The 24,955-nt window shown below is 44.1% G+C and overlaps 1 protein-coding gene across 6 annotated transcripts in view; it reads right to left on the bottom strand.

Moving 5' to 3' along the window:
- The window catches only part of LOC124502548 (cationic amino acid transporter 3-like), a 112,006-nt gene extending 88,196 nt beyond the window's left edge, over nt 1-23,810 (bottom strand). Inside the window, exons 1-3 of one of the 6 annotated variants that reach the window (XM_047067236.1) lie at nt 23,732-23,805; nt 3,361-3,438; nt 558-2,731 (exon numbers count right to left, since the gene is read on the bottom strand). In XM_047067236.1, the coding sequence (XP_046923192.1) occupies nt 763-2,544 (1,782 nt within the window). In that variant the 5' untranslated portion in view covers nt 2,545-2,731; nt 3,361-3,438; nt 23,732-23,805 and the 3' untranslated portion in view covers nt 558-762. Of the gene's footprint in view, nt 1-557; nt 2,732-3,360; nt 3,439-17,820; nt 17,894-22,220; nt 22,308-23,142; nt 23,324-23,731 lie in introns of those variants that run through there. The other 5 variants (XR_006959929.1, XR_006959927.1, XR_006959933.1 and 2 more) reach the window with 5 other exon arrangements.
- Between the last annotated feature and the right edge of the window lie 1,145 nt (nt 23,811-24,955).

The raw sequence follows: 24,955 nt of genomic DNA, 5'->3' as shown, positions 1-24,955 counted from the left end.
ACCTATTGAATGGGAGAAGATATTCACAAATGATATATCCAATAAGGGGTTAATATCTAAAATACATAAAGAACTTACACAATTCAACACACACAAAAAACAAATAATCCAATTTAAAAATGGGCAGAGGACCTGAATTGACATTTCTCCAAAGAAGACACACAGATGGCCAACAGACACATGAAAAGATGCTCAGCATCACTAATTATCAGGGAAATGCAATTTAAAACTACAATGAGTTATCACTTTACACCTTTCAGAATGGCTAAAACCAAAAAGACAAAAAAAAATAACAAGTGTTGGTGAGGATGTGGAGAAAAAGGAACCATCATGTGCTGTTGGTGGTTGTTGGTACAGCCACTATTGAGCCAGTATGGAGGTTCCTTAAAAAATTAAAAATAGAATTACCATATTATCCAGTAATTCCACTACTGGGTATTTACCCAAAGAAAACAAAAACACTTTTTCTAGTTTCTTTTAATAATAACTTCTTAAAACCAGTAAACAGTTACAGACACAATTGAAAAGCAGATAAGTTAAAAAAAAAAAACCTGTTTTTAAAGACGAGAAAGAGCAAAGACACATCCTTCACAATACATACAGAGCTCTATTAGTGTTTCCCCATCAATATCCCACGGATGTTGTGCTCCAAAGTACCCCCCATTATTGTGCAAGGAAACCAGACAGCATCCAGGTGTGATGATGTAAAATCGAATATGTACAGGCACTGCAGAGTTCAAGGTCCACAATTCTGGTCCTAACTCAAGTGGGGTTAATCCTGCATGCATGGTGGATCCCATAGCCAAAGTAGATAGCAAACCCAATCAGCATCCAGACACCAAAGAGGGCCCAGGTGCCAAGTGTCAGCTGCATCATAAGGTAAACATTCATAAAGACGCTCATTATTGGGAGGAAAGGCAGAGCAGGGACCTTAAAGTAAAGGAGAGTGGGGCTCTGTGGCTGTCTCCAGATGACCCCAGTGATCCCAGTGATGAGAATCAGGAGTAGCACAACCACTATAATCAACAGTGGGTTTTCAAAAAGCAGTAGAACTGGCCACTGGACCAGCACCAAGCAAAGAAGAAGGAGGAGCAGAGCAAGCAGTGAGAAGCAAACGTAGACAACCCGGCCAGAGAGTGGAGTGGGGGTGGAGCTGCCTGGACAAAATAGTCTCCACAGAGTCAGCTTCTCTGCTGCAGGCCCATTCTCCTCCTGTGCCTCTGCTTCATTTTCTTCATCATTCAATTCAGGCTGATACCTGACAATGAGAATACAAATAGCCACCAGGGAGTAAGTAAGCAGGGTCCCAAATGACATGAGGTCCACAAGATCAGTGAGTCTAAAGAAGGATGTCATCAACGCTGTGATAATGCCCGAGACCACAGTGGCCACAATGGGGATGCTTGTTTTGGAGTCTATCCTGGCAAGGACACCGAACAGGAGGCCATCATCTGCCATCACGAAGGTCATCCAACGAAGGAGAAACATAGAGTCCAAGATGCTGGCAGAAAGAGCACAGAGGGCTCCAATAGCCACGACATAGCGGGCAGGGGCCCAGCCAATATGGAGAAATGCCTCAGGCAAGGGGCTCCCAGGTTGAAGCTGGTAGTAAGGCACCATAAGTGTAAGTGCTGAAGAGACCCCAAAATACACCAAAAAGCAGATGAACACTGAAATCACAATGCCCATGGGGACAGAACGCTGGAGATTTTGGGCTTCTTCGGCAATGGTAACAACACTGTCGAAACCAGTAAATGCATAGAAACAGGTCGCTGCTCCACGGAGAATCCCCTGGAAACCGAAAGGCACAAATCCTCCATAGCCCAGAGGGCCCAAGGGAGAAGTGTCATTGAGTCTAAACATGGTCATTATGTAGTCCTCTTCCGTAAGCTGCCAGTTGTGCAGTTTCCCCTTAAGGAAGCCAGAGATGATGACAAAACCAAGAACCAAAACATTCACCACTGTGAACACTGTAGTAACCAAGACAAACTCACTAGCCCTGACAGCCAGCAGTCCGGTGAACAACAACATCAGGCCCATGGCAAAGAAGTCTGGATATTCTGCAAAGACATGGGGAATATTCAGTGGGATGCTCTCATGCAAGGTCTGAGAGATCTGGTTCCCAATCAGGTTGTCAAAAGCTAAGCTCCAGGCCCGGGCCACACTGGCTGCACCAGTAACATAGGAGAGGATGAGGTTCCAGCCAGTGATGAAAGCCCAGAGTTCACCTACAGTGACATAGTTGTACAGATATGCAGAAGCAGAATGGGGGACCCGGGCGCTAAACTCTGCATAGCACAGAGCAGCCAACACAGAAGACAGGGCGGCCACCAAAAAGCAGATCACAATGGATGGTCCTGCTTTATCACTGGCTACCTCACCAGCCAGGACATACACACCTGCACCCACTGTGTTGACCACACCCAAGGCCACTATATCCAGAGTGCTCAGCCTTCCAGCAGTGGAAATCTTAGCCACGTATTGCTCCAGGGTATGTCTCCGTACCAGCTTTTGACCAAATCTGCGAAGTGCCTGATACAACATTCTAGCTGGAATTGAAGAGGGTTCTAGGATCGGAGTGCTGTAGCAAGCCCAGTGAGCAGAGAGTCTCAGATTGGGTTCAGTGAGGGTGAGTTAAGCCGAGTTGGGTTGAGGCTGCCGAGTTCGGGTGCTCAGGTTTCAAAGCTGCTGCTTCGTATTTCATCTTATATGTGCTATCCCTCCATAATGCCTAAGACATAGTAAACAATAGATATTTACTGAACCCATATTCAACCAACCAACCAAAGCTCAGAAGTCACATGTCACCTGTTGCAGCCCCAAATCACAGAAATTGACACCAGAGGACACCCCAGAAAAATCAGCCCTGCCTTCCCCCCAGAAAAAGTGCCAAATACCTCCCAACATTCTGCTTTTTTACGCACCACATGACATAATCCCATTTGGGTTCGTCTAACTCATGTAGCTTCATGTACTAATTAAGCTGTAAGACACAACAGGGCATGAATTTATTGCGCAATAATTCACACGCGGGATGTTTGCGCAGTGCTTGGGCGTGAGTTATGACACATTAATTCACGGCCTAGAGGGCCTCATTGCAATTACAGAACCATTTTTTAAATATCATCTGAGTTTAAAATACAAATATTGGTCCCCCAGTCTTAACACCCTTAGCCCCAAAATCAGCTACCCAAGGTCAGACATCACTTTGGTTTCCTTTCTCCTCATTCTGCATCATCCATTTAGCTGTACTGATGGAAAAGAAAGTACAGTCCAACCCTTCGCTTTACCTACCTAGGCCCACAGAGGCGCTGTGAGAAGAGAGGAAGTGGGAGAAAGGAGCAGGGCCTTTATAACTACCTGTAAGAATGAGAGGAGCAGTCTGTCGGGCGAAGAAACACTAGAGAAATGAGTGTAGCAGCCAACAAGGGTCCATTACTAAGAAAGGAGAAGAACCAGAAAGGCCATTTTATGAATTCTGACATTCAATATACTTCACCCAAAGCAACCAGGCAAAATTCACTACAATTTTTATGTCCACAGTTATGAGAGTGTGATGGGTAAGGAGAAAGAAATAAGTCACCTAGCTCAGTAGCTCACAACCAAAACAATTCTTTCTGTCTCCTCCCTCTCTGGGTTCCGGGAGAGAAGGTGAGCTCACTTCTGCAGACGACTCTCCTCTCTGGCCACCCCGTGCTCTATAAACACATCCGTGATGTCAGCCGCCAGCCACCTGGAGAATCTGCCCTGCTCTGTGAGCTTGTATTAAAACACTCACTTATAACTCCCTATTAATTTTTCACGAGGAGTTATTTTTAACTCGCTCAAACCATTGTCTGAATATGCCAAATATATTTTCTTAATGAACGAACCCGGCGTGTGGTTCCTCCTTCCTCTACTCCCCTGCTGCTATTCAAATGGTCCCCTCCTCATGGGGAGCAAGGCTTTGGATGAACAATTCACAGCAATGCCCCGGAAATGAGTAGTGGAGAACAGAGAAAACAAAGTCACACAGCCCCCATTCTCCTCCCTACTCAGGCTTTGGTTTTGAAAGAATTTTAGGGAGTATTGTCAGGGGGTTTCAAAGACAGAAGGATCAAGTCAAATTTGAAAATTCTTCTCTAAAGATTATCAAAAGGAACCCTTAGATTATTGGGTCAGCCCTTCCATCTACAAATCCATCAAGATTCCTTATTTGCCACCCACCAGTTCCGATGTTCTGATTTACTAACAAGCACACGAGATAGACAAGGAGGTCCATTCTTAACTCACGGAACCTTTATACACTATAAATGTGATTGAGGTGTCCCCACCCCACCCCCAGGCTTCAAACCCTTCAGTGATTCCCTACTGCCCTTCCTTCATAACCTGACCTGTGTTTATTCCTCTAGCCTCATCCCCTGCGCAGTTCATGTTCCAGCTGCGAAATTCTACACTCATTATGTTCCCTTGCTTCTAATGCCCTCTTTGCCCCCTTCATTAGCTAAGCCCTCCTTATCTTTCAATTCCCAGCTCAGAAGTTGCTTCCCCAGGAAGGCTTTCCTGACCCTTATGCTGCCCTTTCTGTGTACTGTCATAGCACACGGGCTTACCTCATTTGTCATTTATCCTAATATATCAAAATTCCAGTTCAACTACCTGTCTCCTTCTCCTCCTCCTCCTCCTCCTCCTCCTCCTGCTCCTCCTTCTCCTCCTCCTCCTAACTGTGAGTTAGGTGCTTAATAAATATTTGTTGAACAAATGTACACACGGAGAAGAGAAACCTGCAAGAGCACATAATCCAGAATATCCTATCTACTTGACTTTGAGACACATACCTTGCAACCAAGCAACCTTATAAACCTGGCTCAGGTAAATATATAAATGGCATTACCCTCCTTGTAGAAGGCAATCAAAATGAAAAGTGTGAAGGGAAAACCAACTGTGATAAAACCTTGACCACAGATCATTCATGGCAGGTATAAGCCATACATAGGTGATAAAACATTGTCTGCCTTTGAGGACACTTGTTTTAAAAATATCAGGCTGCCTTGGGTTACAGGCAATGAACCACCCACACCCAGTTAGAGAAGTCCTCCTTTTTTTTGAAGGCATCACGTTCAGAATCTCTAATCCAGGTAGGATGCCTAGGGCAGAGGTTCTCACTTCAGGGACAGAGGGAGACATAATGAAGACAACTGGGGAACATTTTCAAACTTCAGATCCTCTCCCTCTGGATATTCCTGTCCACCTAACCCCTCACTTCCCATGACTGCTCTAAACCACCCCACTTGACAGGCAGTTGTCCTCAGTTTCAAAGGGAAGAGATTCTTTTTTTTTTCCAAGTGTGTAATAGTAATTTATTTAAATAGTCATCCCGCCTTTTATTAGTCTCACAGATTTTTTTTAATTTTTCACTGTTAGTATACATAGCATTTCCTTTTTATTTTTTTATTTTTTTAATATGAAATTTATTGTCAAGTTGGTTTCCATACAACACCCAGTACTCATCCCAACAGGTGCCCTCCTCAATGCCCATCACCCACTTTCCCCTCCCTCCCATCCCCCATCAACCTTCAGTTCATTCTCAGTTTTTAAGAGTTCAAAGGGAAGAGATTCTAAAAGCTTCCTTCACAGGAAGGCAGCACAGTTTAGTAGTTAAGAATAAAGGCTCTGCAGGTAAATTGTTCAGGTTCAAAACTCAACTCAACCTCATAGCTGGGTGACTCTGGACAAATGAGTTCACCCCTCAGTGGGAGTAAAAGTAATCACCTCACAGAGTTGTTGTCAGGAGTAAGTGACATGATGCTTGGAAAGTACTTATCTCGGTGCCTAGCCAACAATATGCATGTAATATAATCTACTTAATATTTAATATTAAAATCTGATCCAAAGTCCCCAAACTTTGAAAATCAATTAATCTTTATAAATGTCTAGCCTCAAAATCATGCACTAAAATTCAAGCTGTTAGCTAGCCTTCATGATAAAATGAAAACAGTCTTAATCCATATATTTCACCTTGAAATTCTAAGGACTCTAATTAGACACCCACATACATGCTAGTGCTAAACACTTTGGGGTCCTAGGCTGACTGAGTTAGACCAGGCATTGAAAAATGCAAGTCTTGGGGCACCTGGCTGGCTCAATGGGTAGAGTCTATGATTCTTGAACTTGGGGTCATGAGTTCAAGCTCCATGTTGAGTGTGGAGCCTACTTAAATTTTTTTTTATTTTAATTAGAAAAATAGAGTAGAGTTTAAAAAAAAAGAAAAAAGAAAAATGCAAAATAATAATAAAAATTAAAAATTAAAATAATAATAATAATAACAATAACAATAACAATAACAATAACAATAATATCTCTGGAAGGCCTTTGAGTGGCTCAGTCGGTTAAGCTGACTCTTCATTTTGGCTCAGGTCCATGATCTCTCAGTTCACGAGTTCGAGCCCCGAATAGAGCACTGGCAACTCAGAGCCTGCTTAGGATTATCTCTCCCTCTCTCTCTCTCTGCCCCTCCTCCACTCACATGCTCTCTTGCACTCTCTCAAAATAAATAAATAAACATTTTTTAATTAATAATAATAATAATAATATTTTTGTCTACAGATGCCTCATCTTTTTTCTGAAAGAGTCAGTGCTGGGTACAGTAGTGGTAAGAGCAAAGAACATTATGTCAAAACTTTTGAATTTGAGCCCTGGCTCTTCCGCTTGGCTATGTAACTAGAGTAATTTGCTTAATCTCTCTAAGCCTCAGTTTCCTCCTCCATAAGGAACTTTACTTGACTTCCCTTACTGGACCATCATGAGAATTCTATGAGAAGATACAGACTACCACACACTGCTGGTGGGAGTATAACTGGTGCCACCATCTTGAGGCATAATCTTAGTGGAATTAAGAGTGCACACCCCCTCCAACCCACAATCCCTCTCCTAGGTACATACCCCAAGGAAACTCTGCTGAGTCCATGAGGAGACCCATGTGAGCATGTTCATCACAAAGTCCTACAGTATTTGTCACTCACCCAGCTACCTCTCAGCCTTCTGTCTCTCTCTCTTCCCACTCATTTTTCTCTAGCCACTGACCTTCTAACCATTCTGGTCTCCTAACATACCAGACAAGACCCTACCTCAGGGCCTTTGTACTTGCTGTCCCCTCTAACTGGACCACTTCTACCCCAGATATCCACACAGTTTCTTCCTTAACTGTGTTTGTTGAAATAGCACCTTTGTTGCAACATCTTCCTTAATCACCCCATATAAAACTGCAGTCTGCTCCTGATCCCCCTCAACATATCTTATCCCCTTGCCCTGCTTTTTTTTTTCCATAGGGCTTATCACTATTTGAGGTACTACATGTTTTACTTATTTATTTGTTCATGATTTGTCTCACTCCAAAAGAATGTAAGCTCCATGAAAACAGGACTTTTTTTATTATTTTGCTCCTGGTTGCATTCCCTGCACCTATGACTGTGCCTGACACAGTTGGCACTGTGTGGTTGTTGAGTGGATGAATGTATCTAAATACACATATAGAGCATGGATTGGAGGAGCATTTGTTAAAGACACTACACAAGTGCCCCCAGTGAGGAGGGGAGATGGGAACAGAGAAAGGAAAGAAGAAAATGAATCGAAAAGGGGTCTTACAGAAAGGGATAGAGCCAACATGCCATGATGGAGGAAGGGATTGATTCCACTCTGTGCACTTCAGGTTCAACAAAGGAAATGCATGACGTACTGTTGTGAGAGGACTTGGTACATAGATTGATAAACAGCAGACACTCAACATATTTAAACTGAAGGGGAACCAGAGTCCTGCCATCGTCAGAACATGGAGAAAATAGGGAAGGAATACCTGCTAGAAAGAGGGTGGAGAACAGGGGAGGATGGGGCACTCTTCTTACCAGTTCCCCTGAACCCATGTCTCTTTTCCCAATTTCTCTTTCTCCCTCAGCTCCTTCAACTGTCTCTGGACGTTCCTGTGGTTGGCCCTAGGGATGCTTGTACCATGTTTCTCTCTCTGGGGAACCATCCTCAGCCACCTACCTCCCAACAAAGACACAACAGTGGCTCTTAACGTTTGTTGAATCACAGACTCCCTTGACGTTGCCCTTCTCAAAAAAATGTCCTACACTCTCCTGAAGTTCAGCCATGGGCCCCGAGCAAGAATCCCAAAGGAGGACCACCTGAATGGCAGGGTCATACATGCTTTTGATCATTTCTGTTTCCCTCCACTTTGTTATGCAGGATGGTCCTTGGGCTCTTCCCACTTTTACTGAAGATGAGTGAAAGCGGGCTACAGATGAAGTACGAAGATGCCAGAGAAGCAACCCAAAGAACAAAACACATGGAAGTTAAATAATCATATCTTATGACTCAAACAGAAGCAAGCAGAACAAATAAATGAACAACCAAACTTGTAGAAGAAGCAAACCCATGATTGGGAATCCTAAGCAAGTCTCCTTGTAATCCAGCTTATACCAATACAGAGGAACATCGTCCTCAAACGTCATGTTCAGAAATACCCTTTCTCTTGTAATAATCTTCAATCATTCCAAAAGTTTATATTCAGTCCAGACTCTCTGACCCAGCTGCCAGAGCTCTGCCCTAATTCTCCCCCACCCTCAGGCCCATCACCTCCTTCCTCACTCAGCTCCTCACATCCTGATTTACCCTTCCTGGGATAAGCCTTTGGCCTGGGTAAGTTACCTGCCCTGCCAGGGATGCCCTCCTCACTCCTTTCTTCCAGTCTTGACCCTCCAGCTCTTTTTAACTCTATTCTACAACTTTTCCCCCCACATCTAGGAAGCCATTCCTAAGCCATTCTGACTAATCCCCCATTTCCAACCTTCCTCCCCTTGTCACCAGCACTTACAGCCGATCCTGATGTTCAGCTGAAACTAATTTCCCCTTTCTGGTGGAGTCCTGGGTGTGTCACTTAAATTCTTTTACAGTCCAAAAGCTTCCAGAGGGCAGGGCCAGGATTCATATACCTCCTCCTTCTGAATTCCACACTCCTATCCCCAGCCATCACTACCCAGGACAAGGATCTGCTCATAATTGTACCAAGAAACCAAAAGAGGCATTTAAGACAGAGGAAATGTACATATAGTGTATTGATTGATTGCTATATCTTGAGATTCCTAGAAGTAAGGTTTTTTTCATTTTTTTTTTCTTTTTTGGAAAGAGAGAAAGGGCCAAACAGAGGTGGAAACAGGAGACTAGAACAACTAGAACATGCACACTCATCTATTTCAAGAGCATTTCCTGAGGACATTTCCTAATGAGGGCCCTGGGCCTGTGAATCTCAGTTTAATTAGGAAACAGTCTCTCCCAAAGGAGGTGCTTGGCGCAGGGGAGGTACTTAAAGAAATGCAGAGAGAGGCCAGGGAACATGAAGCCAGCTTGTATGAATTCCATAATGCCCCCCGGCTCCCCGCTTCTCTCCCTCCTCCTCCCTGTGTTTCTCTCAGTCTCTGAGCTCATTCCAAACTCCAAAACAAAAGTTCCATCCCAAGTCGCCAAGAAGAACTCCTGTCAAATCCAACAATCCACCCACTAAATTGCAGGCTGTCTTGCTTTCCCAGCCAGCCCCACCCACTCTCCTCCATCCTGGAGGTCACTGTGTTCACTCCTCTGTCTCTAAGAAGGGTACTGCCCTCACTCTGGACCTTTCCTTTTCAAAACGTTTTTCCAAGGCAGTTAAGTTCCACTGCCTATTGTTGGGTGTTACTACCCCTACCAATCAGGAAGCTGGCCCTGTGGCTCCTCCTGTAGAGCTTCAAACACAGTTTGGATAGAAGTTTGATAAAGACTTGGGAGGAAGGCTAATGAGGCTATTAAATAATTATTTTCTCAAAGGTTCTCAAAATTTCAGAGAAGTGGACTTGAAACGCAACATCTCCAGAGATGATATTAATCTCTTTCCATCCAAGCATAGCTTCTTCCTGAACCCAAATTATATAAATTCTCTCCGCCACCTTAAAATTTCAGAAGAATGAAAAGTCCCGAGCCATTCAAACCAGTGGCTCTGAAACAAACAAGTGTAAAGTCTCCTGGATAGCTAAGCTTCCCAGAGTTTCCCAAGTCCTAATTCAAGCAGCCCTGCAACTCTGGGGAGCAGTCAGAAATACAAGAGTAGAGGCTCTGAGTTCAGGGCAACAACCTTAAAGAATAGTAAGTGTGGTGTATGTGGAACACAAACACTTCCAAAGTGGAAACAGTTCAGAATACATACGAAAAAGTAAACAGAGCGAAAGCCACCATGAACACGGGCGAGTCTCATAGCCAAACGTAGAACTTAGTTAACAAAATGAAATGAAAAATGGGATTTTCCCATTTTCTCTTTCTGTCTGTGCCTTCTCTAGAAGTGTATGTCTAACCATGGTCATTCATTTATTTATTCAACAAATATACTGGTCCCCAGTTATTCAACACTGCTATAAAGCAAAGAAAAACACAAAAATCCCTCCACTCAAGATGCTTACATTTCTGTAGGAGGAAGCAGACAATAAACAAATAAGTAATAAGAATATATATTGTGTTGGATATGCGATCAGTGCTGCAGAGAAAAGTAAAGCAAGAAAAAGTTCAGATGTGCTCAGGACGTGTGTTGGGATTTTAAAATGGGTGATCCTTGGGGCGCCTGGGTGGCTCAGTTGGTTAGGCCTCCGACTTTGTCTCAGGTCATGATCTCACGGTCCGTGAGTTCGAGCCCCGCGTCAGGCTCTGTGCTGACAGCTCAGAGCCTGGAGCCCGTTTCAGATTCTGTGTCTCCCTCTCTCTCTGACCCTCCCTCGTTCATGCTGTCTCTCCCTGTCTCAAAAATAAATAAACGTTAAAAAAATTAAAAAAATAAAATAAAATAAAATGGGTGATCCTTAGGGTGCCTGGGTGGCTCAGTCCATTAAGCATCCAACTTTGGCTCAGGTCAGGATCTCATGGTTCATGGGTTCGAGCCCTGCATCAGGGTCTCTGCTGACAGCTCGGAGCCTGGAGCCTGCTTTGGATTCTGTGTCTCCCTCTCTCTTTTCCCCTCCCCCACCCACACTCTGTCTCTCTCTCAAAAATAAACATAAAAAAAATTAATGAGTGGTCCAGGGGCTCCTGGCTGGCTCAGTCAGGGGAGTATCGGAGGAGCACGTGACTCTTGGTCTCAGGGTTGTGAATTGAGCCCCACTCTGGGTGTAGAGATTACTACTAAATAAATAAACTTTTATAAATAAATAAATAAAATGAAAAGGGTGGTCCAAGACAGCCTCACATTGACACTGTTGTGCAACTATCACCACCATCCATCTCCAGAACTTGTTCATCTTCCTAAGCTGAAACTCTGTACCCATTAAACAGTAACTCCCCATCCTTCCCTCCCCCCAGACCCTGGCAACCACCATGCTACTTTCTGTCTCTATGAATTCAACTACTCTAGGTACCTCATATAAGTGGAATCATACAATAGTGTCCTTTTGTGACCAGCTTAGTTCACTTAGCATAAGGCCTTCAAGGTTCATCCATGTTGTAGCATGTATCCGATTGTCCTTCCTTTTTAAGGCTGAATAATATTCCGTTGTATGTATATACTACATCTTGTTTATCTGTTCATCCATTGATGAGTATGTGGGTTTCGCCTTTTGGCTATTGTGAATAATGCTGTTATGAATATGGGAGTACAGATATCTTTTTGAGTCTCTGCTTTCAATTCTTTGGATATATACCCAGAAGTGGGATTGCTGGATCATACTGTAATTGTATATCTAATTTTTTGAGAAACCATCATGCTGTGTTCCACAGCGGCTGCGCCATTTTACATTCCCACCAACAGTGCACAAGCGTCCCAATATCTCCACATCCTCGCCAACACTCATTATTTTCTGTTTCTTTAATAGCAGCCATCCTCATGGGTGTGAAGTGATACTTGGCGATCTGGGGGGAATAACAAGGAGGCCTGTGGGGCCAAGATGGAGTGAGTGAGTGGGAAGAGGTAGGGGATGAGGTCAGAGAGAAAGTAGGAAGCCAGATTCTTCACTTAGGATCTGAGAGTCACTGTGAGGACTTTGGCTTTTACTCTGGGTGTGATGGAAACCCTAGAAAAAGTGATAGTTTTATACGTTGGCTACTTATTTTCATGTTCTTTGAACTAAGCATTTGGTTCTCAAACTAAGGAAAGGCCTCCTCCAGAGTTCGAAAACAAGACATGGAGACGGTTTCTGCAGAACTCTCAATAGACGTTGTTAGACGTCCAGCGTGTCTAACAACACAGTGAGGGCTGAACAAGCTGCGTTCTTGCATCTGCCTCCCTCTCGAGATGCCAGAGAAGAGATGCCATAGAGTCAACCATGGGAGCGTAACATGATGGATGGCTTTCATTGAAGCTGTTCACTTTATGGATTATCTCTAAGCAGGATTTGATCACTTAAAAATCAAACAAAAGTCATTTTAGTATCATTCACTATTTTAGGTTATTCCCACCATGACTGGATAATCAAGAGCTGACATGGATACAAAGGGCCCTTTTTCTGGAACCTGGTGAAATAAGGGGCTGCAAAGACAGGGGTAGGTAGACTCTCAGAAAGGGGGCAGGAACCACGTGCATCAGGCACTCGGAAGCCTTTCAGAATTAAATAGATGAATCCAGTCCCAAGCCCCAGATGCCTCAGGAAGGACTGTCAGAAATGTCTGAGATGATCAGAGCTGGAGAGAGAAAGGGCCCCAAAGGGAAGCCTGAAAACACATTTCTGAGAGGCAAAGAGTACCTCTCATAACCTCACTTCCCCCAGGCGACAGGGATGAAAGCTTCTACATCAAAATGAGAAGTCCAAGGAGTTATAGATTTTCTCAACAATAAATAATCCGGAGAGAATGGCCGCCCAACCGCCGTTTATAAATGTTAGAAAATACACACTTGTGTGGGTGGGGAGGGGGGAGATAGAGGGTAGAGAAGGAGAGAAATATGGGGTTGTCCCCACTGCGAAAGGAGGAGGGACAGAAATCAATTTTCACCAGGCCATTCTTAGGATTCAAATGGGAGTTGGGGGAGGGAAGTATAATAAAATCTGGAACCCTAAATAACTAATTTCTCTCAGCAAGGAAACAGACCATGTACTCTTAGGTTCTGCGTGCTGTGTTTCTTTCCATCTGAGGACCACCTTATTCACCGTCCAGTCTCAACATAGTATGATCACCACCCACCCCCAGGGTAAAGAGACTCCACAGTTTGCCTCACATCATAGTCCCCACCTCATTTCCCTTCTCTATGGGCTCATTACAGAGGTCTTAGGTTCCCTTTAAGCCTTCAAACATGTCTAATAAAAATGGGAACAGGATATAGGAGAAGGCTGCTCCTCCTCCTCTCCTCAAGTAGAAAAATAATAGACCTAGGTAGCAGTAAAAGTCTTTGGTCATTCATTCATTCATTCATTCATTCATTCATTCAACAGTAAGCACCTTCTTAGAAGGACACCTTCTAAGTCCTTGTGCTTGATCTTACAAACACAATGGGAAGGAAGAAAACATGTTCCCTGCTTACATAGCACCCCTTGTCTTTAAGAATGTTCTTATATAATATTACTGCCCAAAATGTGTAACCTGAATCTAATGATGAAAATGATCAGTCTAGGGGCACCTGGGTGGCTCAGTCATTTAAGTGGCTGACTTTGGCTCAGGTCATGATCTCATGGTTCATGAGTTCGAGCCCTGCCTCGGGCTCTCTGCTATCAGTGCAGTTCCTGCTTCAGATCCTCTCTCCCCCTCTCTTTCTGCCCCTTCCCTCTCCTCTGCTCATGCACACTCTCTCTCAAAAATAAATAAAAATTTAAAAAAAAATTTTTTTTAATGATCAGTCTACAAAACAACCTTCTACAGAAAGTTAACTTGCTATAAAACTGTTCAAAACTGTCAGTGTCAGGAATGACAGCCTGAGGAACTGTTGCAGATTAATGGAGAATAAAGAGACACAGGGGTGCCTGGGTGGCTCAGTGGGTTGAGTGTCTGACTTCAGCTCAGGTCACAATCTCGTGGTTCACAGTTCAAACCCCATGTCAGGCTCTGTACTGACAGCTCAGACCGTGGAGTCCGCTTCGGATTATGTGTCTCCCTTTTTCTCTGCCCCTCTCCTGCTCACACTCTGTCTCTCTCTATCTCAAAAATAAATAAAATATTTTTTAAAAAGAGAGAGACACAACAATGAGATGCAATGCAAAACCTTGGATTGGACCTGGATCAGGGAGAAACATTTTACTATTAAAAAAATTGGACAGTTAGTAAACTATGGACCATATTTCATACACACACACACACACACACACACACACACAGGAGCACTGGAGAGAGCATGCAAATGTAGAAAAATATTAACAATCAATCCTGGTGAAAGATAAATGGGTGTTAATTACACTATTGCTGCAACTCTCTATAGGTTTGATATTTTTCAAACCAAAAAGTTAGGAAGAAAACAAGAATGTCCCAGTAGTAAAGGTTACGGATTCTTATTCCCTGAATGGCCTTTATAAACAAGCTTGCCATCACTTTTGGTTGCAACAAAATCCCACCCAGAATGATCTAGCCCAAATCAGGAACTTTAGATCAGAGGAGTGGGTGGGAAGATGGAACTCCTTTGTCTTTGATTTACAACCAAAATTGTCAGCAAGCAAAAATGCCTGGAAAGAAACCACAACCTTGGCTCGTGTTAGTACGGTTATAAAAACTACATACTGTTATTGTCATTTTGTGGGACTAACACAAATTAATAAATCAGGGCCCTAGGCTTGAACTGTAAGAGGCATGGGGGGAACATGTGCAGAGGCTGGAAGCAGAGAAAAATTATATCAGGTAAATAGGGGGACCAGATATATATGAAAGAATTAGGGATACATGGAGAAAGGGGTGAAGGAGAATCAGAATTTGTTAAGCTGTAATGCACATATGCTCCTTCATTTAACCCCCATAACGACCCAATGAAATAAGTGTTATTATTCCAACTTTAAAGACTGAGAGGTGAGACAACCATCCTAAGCTCATACAGCCAGTAAAAAGAAGAGCTGGAATTTTAACTTGGTTCCTTGTTACTTCAAAGACCATGTTCTTTCTACCGTGGCATCTTGCCTCCATAAAGGGTCAAGACTGCAGCATGGCTTTTAAAGGAGTGTTTGAGCCAGTTCTTATCTTTGTGTCTAGGTCACCCTCTGCCAATGCCTTCCCTTTCATCTCAAATAGATACTGATGGGCCAGAGCTAGAAGTGGAGGAATCATTAAATCTGAAAGCTCCATCTAAACCATGTCCTGCAAAAATCCTAATCCAAGCGACTGGGGAAGGGAGCAGGTACCTGGCTGGCTCAGTCAGTACAGCATCCAACTCTTAATCTCAGGGTCTTGAGTTCAAGCCCCACATTGGGTGTAGAGATTACTTAAAAAAAAAAAAAAAAAAAAAAGGAAAATCCTAACCCAATCTAGCGCCAAAATGTCTCCAGACTATATTTTTCGATGTCAGGAAAGATTCCAAACATCCCCATAGCCATCCCAATAGTTCCCAGATATAATTTTACAGCTAATTATAATTCCTACCCACAACTTTAACCCACCTCCTTTAGCTTGGCTTTTAGTAGAAATATAGGATAATAGATCTCTAGATGCCAAATATAAGTCACCCTCCTGAGACTTCTTTCATCGTTTTACTCTTTCATTGTCCTATTCCAAATATTTTCTAGTCACTACCTCATTCTTGAGAGTAAAAAAAAACATATTCAGTGAGGTTAGGAAATGCTAGAGAAGGTAATGAAACTTTCATTCTCATCACATAAAGGAAGAAGGGGGTGGGGAGCAGGTATTTTTTAAAATGGGAACCCAAAAGCAGGAAGATGGTTGCAATTTCCCTGACAGCCTAAAAACCTCCAGTTTTGGCCCTCCCAAACCTCAGCCATCACCCAAGCCTTCCAGATGTTGCTGGCACACACCGTTAGGAAACATCTGTCACAAAGGACAGCCCCAACTAGGACAAAAGAGAGTAGTAAGGCAGACGGTGCCAATTTAATGAGGATGGTTTAACAAAACATCTTTTCAACCTCCCTAATTCACTTGGCCATTTGCTCCCCAGACTTGGCCCCCAGTCAGGAGCAGACTGGGAATGGTTGCCAGAAAATGGCAATCTCCTCTTTATCCTTAACCCAGAGGAACCCAGTACCAGAAAAATGTCAGCTCACCAGTCACTTCCAAAATACGATTCCCCCATTCCAGAGCTAAAACTTCACGGTGATGCTGGGGAAAAGGACTTCAGCTGTGTCAGGTTGATATTCTGGTTTGGTGGTTGTTGATAACCAGACACCTGACCGAGTAGAATATAAAAAATGAGCACCAGCCTTCCCCATTGTGACCCATGTCTGTGACCAGCTCTGAGCTCACAGCACCTAGAGCATTGTTAGTATTTATTAAATCATCCTTGGAAATAAGCACGAAGACTGATGGACATCAGACATCGATATGGACCTCTTTGTCTATTTTTGTATCTCCTCATTATTTTTTCAAGTTGTTAAAGAATATGGACTTAAGATAAAGAATAATGGGTATTCTGAACATGCTATTAGTATAGGAAGATCAAAAAAGAAGGTAAAGGATTGCCTTTCTATTTTAGTTTCAAAAGGAGGAAAACCCTGAATATGTCCAAAAACAAAACCATTGACAAAGCAGCCTCTAAGGATCCTGACTTTATTGGGGGAAATTGCATAAAAATTTGGATTAAATCTAAGGAATTCCAACTGAAATCATTGGTTTCAGATATTTGGGGATCACCAACCAGCCTTCAATTCAATTCAGCTGACATGAAGTCACTTAGATGCTTAGCACACCTTGTCTACACTAGACCTCCATCTACTAGGTTCCTACAGTTCACGAATACTGTATATCCAGGGCCAGCCTCCTGCCATAGTCTCTGGTCCTCCCTCCTGGTCCATAAAATTGGTAACTCTGAACAATCACATCCTCTGGGCTCTCACTCAGATTCACCCAGCAGCCATCAGAGAGTGCTGCCCTTCCTTGAAGCAGGATAAAGCCCTAAATCACATTCTTCCTGAGTACTGCATTGCAGCAGATAACTGAAGTGTGAGTGCCCTCTACCCTCCTTCTGGAAAATGACACTTTCTTCAAGTCTTACAAAGATTCTCTCTCTCTCTCTCTCTCTCTCTCTCTCCCTGTCTCCCCCCCTCCCCTCCCCACCACCACCACAACTAGACCTGAAGTATCCTGCTCTCTGTTAAATCCAAACTTCTAAGATTGTATTTCCAAGGCTTCCTTTTCAGTGTTCTTCTACCATTTACTCTTACTACTAACCTTCTGTGTCTCTCTGCTTGACCAGGACAAATCTTTCCCCACACATGCACATCTTGCTGGCATTAACATCAGCCCTCACACAGACTCTCCCTCTCTGCCTAGAACACGCTCTTTCCAAACCCTGTTCAGCATGACCCTCCTTCCAGAAGCTTCTCTGGCCACACTTATAGATAGATATCTGATCTCTCCAGCATGCTCTTCCTTGCCCCTGTTCTCTCCTCATTACTATCCAGTGGCATAACTCAGTGGCCTAGAACTTCACACTGGGAGAACACCCCTTTAGGAAAGAGGGTAAGAGTAGTTGTGCGGTGAGGTGGAGCAGAGAAGCACAGCTTCTGCCTGGTGATGCTTTTGGCTTGCCACTCTTTCCCCAGCTGAAGCCTGAGGTACAAAGAGTTAACTGGCCACAACCAAGGAAGTACCCCAGGGTCTACAGCCCAGCTGGGCAATGTCAGAGATATGAAATAAGAACTGTGGTCCAAATCTCTTTCACCACAACAAAGTGAAAGTATAAAGGAAGTAACCCACGTCGGCTGAGACCAAGTGCATGATCTGTGACATTTACAATTTGCTCCAGCGTCATCCCCTTGATGTGTGACATCTGAACAGACAGACAACACAGAGTTTTATTACTTCCACTGCTTTACTGAATTTGGAAAATAAGTCATCTAATGCTTTGGCAGTAGGCACCATGACACGATACTCAAACTGCAATAACTACATTTAAGGCTGGCCTGCAGAATGGAGGAGTGGGACGATAGTCAAAGGACAGGATCGTGTATACACCAGGACTTCACTTGTCTCGGGAGGATGGGGAAGGATCCATGAAATGCCCTTGTACTATAAGCTCCCAGAGAAAAGAGTGTGCTGTATTTGCTATCATTTTCCCTGTACTGTCGAAATCACTACACAGATGGATTCTCTATAGCTTGGGTTGGGTCTAAAGCGAGAAACTGGATGGTCCCGCAAATGGAAACCACACAAAGTTTCTAAGTGAGAAAGACTGGATTCAGTCTATTGAAGATCAGATTTCAACTAAGTGTAAATGAACACAAAGGCAAATTCCAAATTGGAAAATTTAGGCGCCACAGAGACTCTTTGTGCAAAAGAATTTAAGCAAAAGCAACATTTCCCCCATAAATTATTAACACCACCACCACACCCCCAAATCACCACGCGTTCATTTACACACAGTGCAAGACAATGGTGGCAAATAGAGAACGCCCCTCTCTGGAAATTCACAATGAAGGGCATGTTGTGCATATTTCCCCACCTGCCAAAATAAGTAAAAAATACATAAACTATGAATCAGTAAGGCTATTCCTGAATCAGAAATGAACTGTCATAGCAAGGGGATGTCAAGATCCCAGATGGCTTCATAGTTGACAGAAAGTTAGAGTAGAAAAGACCTCATTTTCCAGTGTTGGCAAGATTAGGGAGTATCTTCTGTACACCGTCAGTCAGCCTGGGAAAATTGTCCCTTCTTGGCATTTTGTATGACTGTTTCCCAGTTCAAGCTACATCTTCACCTTGGGCCATGGTCCAATTAATAGAGCATCTTTTAGGACTTCCTTCCATGCCCCCAAACACACACACACACACACACACACACACACACACACACAAATCCACCACACCTTGAAACAGTAAATCCAGTTTGCTCAATTATACAGATCCAGTTAAATATTTGCTATAGAGATTAATACAGATCTAGATACTAAAATATAATAATAATAATAATAATAATAATAATAATAATAATAATTCTCAGTCTTGGTCTGCGCAGAAAAGGAAAAGAGAAAGAAACCATTTCAGTAGTAATAAATGTGTTACTTCTCCCCTGGGAAAAGAGAAGTTAAGGTCAGGCAGCTTCCCCGAAAGGTTGGAAAGAAAGCTGAAGTAACCAAATTCAGCTCATACTAAAGAAAATAAATATCCAAACTTATCTCCCAGGAGTCTTCTGAGAACAACCTCACCAAATGGATCACTTACCAGTCATCTTCCCACCTATGATCTTACTTTGTACTATATTCTGTTTGAACGTTACTTAGAAGAATCCTTTCTAGGGGTGCCTGGGTGGCTCAGTCAGTTAAGAGTCTGACCAGCTCAGGTAGTGATCTCATGGTCCATGAGTTGGGGCCCCATTTTGGGCTCTGTGCCGACAGCTCAGAGCCTGGAGCCTGCTTCGGATTCTGTGTCTCCCTCTCTCTCTGGCCCTCCCCCTCTCCCAAAATAAAATAAACGTTAAATTTCTTTTTAAAAGAGAGAGAAGAATCCTTTGCAAAATAAAAACTCCTTAGGGTAGAATCTGCTTCATGTTCTCTCAATGAGGCTAGAAACCCTTATTCTGCAAGTAAATATTACTAGGGGCAACTAAGACTTGAACTTGAAGGCATGGCAGCCCCAAACTGTCTTCTCATTAGACCAAGAGGAGACACAGCCACCTCCTCTAACTCATCTACCTACCCTACCGCCCCCAGTACTGCACCTCTCCCATCCCATCCTACTCTGGCAGAAGCTGAATTCCGAGTCAGCAAAAACCCATCCTGACATAGCCTAACACACTCCAGACCAAATGTATGTAGATAAAATCCACCCACCCAAATGCGGACCAAAATCTATGTAGATGTAGACTAAGACATTTTTGCTTCCTTCCCTCAATATCTATGGACTCCCTGCTACATGCAGACATGATACTAGTAATATTGTACCATTATTCAGGTAAACAAGCAGACAGCCAGGCTTTCTCTAGAGGCTGTATAGACTCCATATCATCTAGTACCATTCTGAGATGGTTGTGAACAAGGTGTCTTCTGCGAAGACAGAGGTAAAACTGGTGTTCCTCACTCATAATCTGACCTCAGTTACAGGTTTCGTTTCTGTCAGAATCCAGTTTTGGAAATTCTTAACACTTCTGTCACACCAAAACAAAACGATCAACTTCGACAAATCAGACAAGCCTGAGCTTCTGCTCCTAGAGGTCTTCAGAAACTACATGGGCTACAGGAAGAATCACAATTAGATTTTCCAGGGGCACCTGGGTGCCTCAGTTGGTTAAGTGACCAACTCTTGATTTTGGCTCACGTCATGATCTCATGGTCATGAACTAATGGTCGTGAGACTGAGCCCCATGGTGGACTCCATGCTGACATGAAGCCTGACCAGGATTCTCTCTCTGCCTCTCTGTCTCTCTCTCAAAAAAATAAATAAATAAACTTAAAAAAAAACCAGTTAGATTTTCCAAACAAGAATCAGAAAGAAAGCTGGGGGAAGCCACCAAAGAGGCACAATTAAGGGATTCAAAAGTGATGGGATACATTGATGTTAACGGTGAAAATTAATTTCTTCTCTACTTCTTCCTAAGATTCTCTACTCCCAACCTCTCTCAACCCCAAATCCTATCAATCCAGAACACCTAATAAAAGTCCTCAGGAAAAAACAGTAGAAGGAAATCCATCTGCCTATCTACCTATTTTCCAAACTACAACTGTAAGGGTGGGATAGCCTTTATCTACAATGAGTACTGAGTCACACTCATTTTTTCCAAGATGCTTTGCTAAACAGCTGGTTCCCCCCCAAATCCTTCCTTTCCTGGTAAGTACAGAATCTAGAAATCCATCCAGTGGTCCCATCTATCACTGTACCCTGTCTCCTCTTTGAGACGAGCAGTTGTGAGTGGTCATAGCGCACGGCTCCTTCTTCCATGTACCTTCTCCCAATATACACCCTCAGCAATACATACACTTCACACAAGGTGGCATAGGAAAGGTGGGCTATCTCTCTGGTTATCTTCCCTCATATCTTTGTTTTTTTTTTAATTTTTATTGTTTATTTATTTTTGAGAGAGAGAAAGCACAAGCAGGGAAGGAGCAGAGAGAGAGGGAAATGCAGAATCTGAAGCGGGCTCCAGGCTCCAAGCCATCAGCACAGAGCCTGATGCGGGGCTGAAACTCCCGAGCCATGAGATCATGACCTGAGCCGAAGTCAGATGCTTCACCAACTGAGCCACCCAGGCGCCCCTCCCTTCATATCTTTAAATGTATCCTTCTGTCCTCCCATTTAAGAACTTGACTGTCTCCTTCTCTTTGTCCTCTCTCACCAGACTGTGCTGGATTCCTGTCATAGCCCCACATAGCTGCCCCACACTCTCACCGTCTCCCTGGTTCAGTCAATTTGTTTTGTGTTGTTTTGCTGTAGGAAAGATACCAGATTGTCTGAGTCATATGAAAGTTGTACCATGTCTCAAAGTCCTGAGTTCTTATCCAAATATAGATCAATATGACTCCTCCATCAAGGCCCACCTCGGGGTGCCTGGCTGGCTCAGTCAGTAGAGCATGAGACTCTTGATTTCGGAGTCATGAGTTTGAGCTCCACATTGGGCATAGAGACTACTTAAAGACGCTTTTTTAAAAATTAAACAAAAAAGGGACGCCTGGGTGGCTCAGTCGGTTAAGCATCGGACTTCAGCTCAGGTCATAATCTCGCAGCTGGTAAGTTCGAGCCCCGTGTTGGGCTCTGTGCTGACAGCTCAGAGCCTGGAGCCTGCTTTGGATTCTGTGTGTGTGTCTCTCTCTCTGTTCCTCCCCCACTTGTGCTCTGTCTCTCTCTCTCTTTCTCTCTCAAAAATAAAGAGTAAAAAAAAATTTTTAATTAAACAAAAAAGACCCACCTGCCTTACCCCAGCTCATGCATCATAATGTACAACAAAGAGCCTCCTCCACCACTTTTTTTTTTTTCAACGTTTTATTTATTTTTGGGACAGAGAGAGACAGAGCATGAACGGGGGAGGGGCAGAGAGAGAGGGAGACACAGAATCCGAAACAGGCTCCAGGCTCTGAGCCATCAGCCCAGAGCCTGACGCGGGGCTCGAACTCACGGACCGCGAGATCGTGACCTGGCTGAAGTCGGACGCTTAACCGACTGCGCCACCCAGGCGCCCCTCCACCACTTTTTTAAGGGACGCTCTTTATCCCTGTTTCCTGGTTGTTTCTAATCCCCAGTCTGCTTTGTGATTTCTGCAATAACAAAATAAAAAGGGACAAAGATAAACCAAGAGAATATAATCCAAAAATCATTTTTTATCAATTTGGAATATGCTTGGAAAGGAAATTCACTTTTCCACATGATTTTGCTTAAACTAAGGTTAAAATGAGCCTGCCTTCTGGAGGCACATAACACATATCAATTGATAATGGAGAAAAGGTGCCCAAAAACTGCTAGAGGGGAAGATAAAGACAAGCTAGAAAGAAACACTTGCCACATATAATCAATAAAACCGGCGTCATGCATAGATAAGTGTTGTCTGGGCTTCTGGCAAAGGGGTACTGCCCACAGGGTACATGACTGGGGTAGGGGGAGCCTGGGTGGAGAACAGTATAAGATTCCAAGAGCCTTAGAAATTAAAGAGGTGCAAATATGTTTTGCAATAACAGCAAAATGTCTCTTGGCGACCCAGGAAGCCAGTCCTATTTCAGGCTTCTCCTCCAAGCCTCTATCAATCAATAAATATGCCTATCATGTACATAAAATTGATAGATTCCAAGAGAGAGAACAGAGCCATCAAGTTGCAAGGTTTATTTAGCACTGGCTCATTTACAATATATTTGGGACCTCAGACAAGACTCCATACAGTGTTTTAAAGACCACTAAGCAGCCACACCCCAGTGGAACTCAGCAATCTTTCCTCCTATAGCCTGACTTGGCTTATAATCAATCCCCACCACAGCTTGTTTACATTAGATAAGAAAGGCAGGGAGATACCTTCAACAGCTGTAAAAATAGATATCTAGCTGCTTGAGCATGGAGGAAGAAGACCCACGGACCCTCTCTCCTTATGGTGGGCCACCTTACCAAACAGGACCTGCTCTTCTGCGAAGCCCACGGCAACACCCCCGCCCCACGAAGATATGACACAGAGGCTTTCAGAATCTCCAGTGAGAAAGCATGACAAAACATGACAGACGCAGCAGAGCCAGGTGGAAGAACCTTCATTCCCTCAAAGAACACATCTAAGCATACTATGTGCTGGGCCCTGTGGGAAAGACAAAGATGAACAAAACAAGTTCTGGACCAGGTCAGGAAGGAAAGGCCAGGAAGGAGGGCAGGGCAAAGAGGTGGGAAGGGACACTGAAGGAGAAGCGCCAGGGACTAACCTCCCCTAACTCGTTTTCTTCAGCAGATCTAAGAACCTTTCTGGTCTAGAGAACAGAGTCTTGGCCTCCCCATCACTCTGACCCCAGCAAAGCCACCTGCCCTTCCCAAACTTGCAAGGCCACTGGTCTGCACCCCCCAATCCAAGTCTAGCTTGGGCACCAGCAAATAACCTCTGCTCACACCCCACAGGGCCTGGACAGCCAGTGGCACTCCAAGCCCAGACTTCTTCCTCTCTGGCTCGGTCCCAGTGTTCTTGCCAACTCCATAAACATGAGAAATCACTTACCCATGGGTTTTTTCTACCTCAGAGGTGAGACACCTGAAAAGAAAGTGCAAGCTAAACCGAGGGAGAGGTAAGAAGCTTGGCCAAGCAGAGTCAGGATATGGAGCTGAGTTTAGGGGTGGGCGGGCCCTGGAGGGGGTATGGAGGCGGGGCTCGGGCAGGCGGGGCGGGGTGGGGTGCTTTGGGAAGAGTGAAAAGTGTGAAGAAGGTGGCTCAGCCCCCTTCTAGGAGGAAAGCTAGAGGTGGGCAAGGGAAGACTAGCGGGGCCCGGTCTGGGCAGCAAGATGTGAATTTAAATTTTTTTTTAAGTTTATTTCTTTATTTTGAGAGAGACAGAGACAGCGCGAGTGGGGGAGGGGCAGAGAGAGAGGGAGAGAGAGAATCCCAAGCAGGGTCCCAGCCACCAGCACAGAGACTGATGTGGGTCTTGAACTTACGAAACCGTAAGATCATGACCTGAGCTGAAAAGAGTCAGACGCTTAAACGACTGAGCCACCCAGGCACCCCTAGGTGTGAATTTAGAAGGAAACACTCTTGGGGTGCCTGGGTGGCTCAGTCGGTTAAGCATCTGACATCCACTCAGGTCATGATCTCAGGTTCATGAGTTGGAGCCCTGCATTGGGCTCACTGCTACCAGCATCCGGATCCTCTGTCTCCCTCTCTCTCTGCCCCTCCCCAACCTGCCCTCTCTCTCTGCTTCTCAAAAATAAACACTAAAAAAAAGAAGAAGTAAACACTCTCTCCAGGGTCCTGGGCAGGGAGGAGGTCCCAGTTGACCGGAGAGTGTGGGGAGCCAGTGGAGCCCAGCCTGTGGTGAGTTGGGATCCCAGATCCAGCTAAGGAACCCACTCAAGAGTCCTTTAAACAAAGATAGAAGCACCTACCAGCCACCTCGCCCGGTTATCCTACTAGGTTCCTCTACTACCACCATCCATCCCTACCCCCTCACCCGCATTTCAAATCACTCCAGAAATAAAACTAAAAGGGAACTGGCACAAGTTCACCACGAGGGGTTTCCTGAGACAGTCATTCAGCGTTCATAGCATATTCTAACAGAATGTGCATTGAGCATTGTGCGGCAAGAAATAAAGAAACAGATACAGTCCCTGCCCGGAGAGGTTCCTGCTCTAGACATTCAAAACGTAGGGCTTCCAACATGCTGAAAGAGCGACCAGAGGAAGGTGCCTCCTCCCTCCCTGAGCCTTAGTCTTTAAACAGAAGCAAGAA

This window comes from Lynx rufus, unplaced genomic scaffold (genome assembly GCF_022079265.1).
Source record: "Lynx rufus isolate CCGP_SWC_20201006 ecotype Redwood Valley unplaced genomic scaffold, mLynRuf1.p SCAF_7, whole genome shotgun sequence".
NCBI classification, from domain to species: domain Eukaryota; kingdom Metazoa; phylum Chordata; class Mammalia; order Carnivora; family Felidae; genus Lynx; species Lynx rufus.
This window is presented reverse-complemented; position numbering and strand designations above follow the sequence as displayed.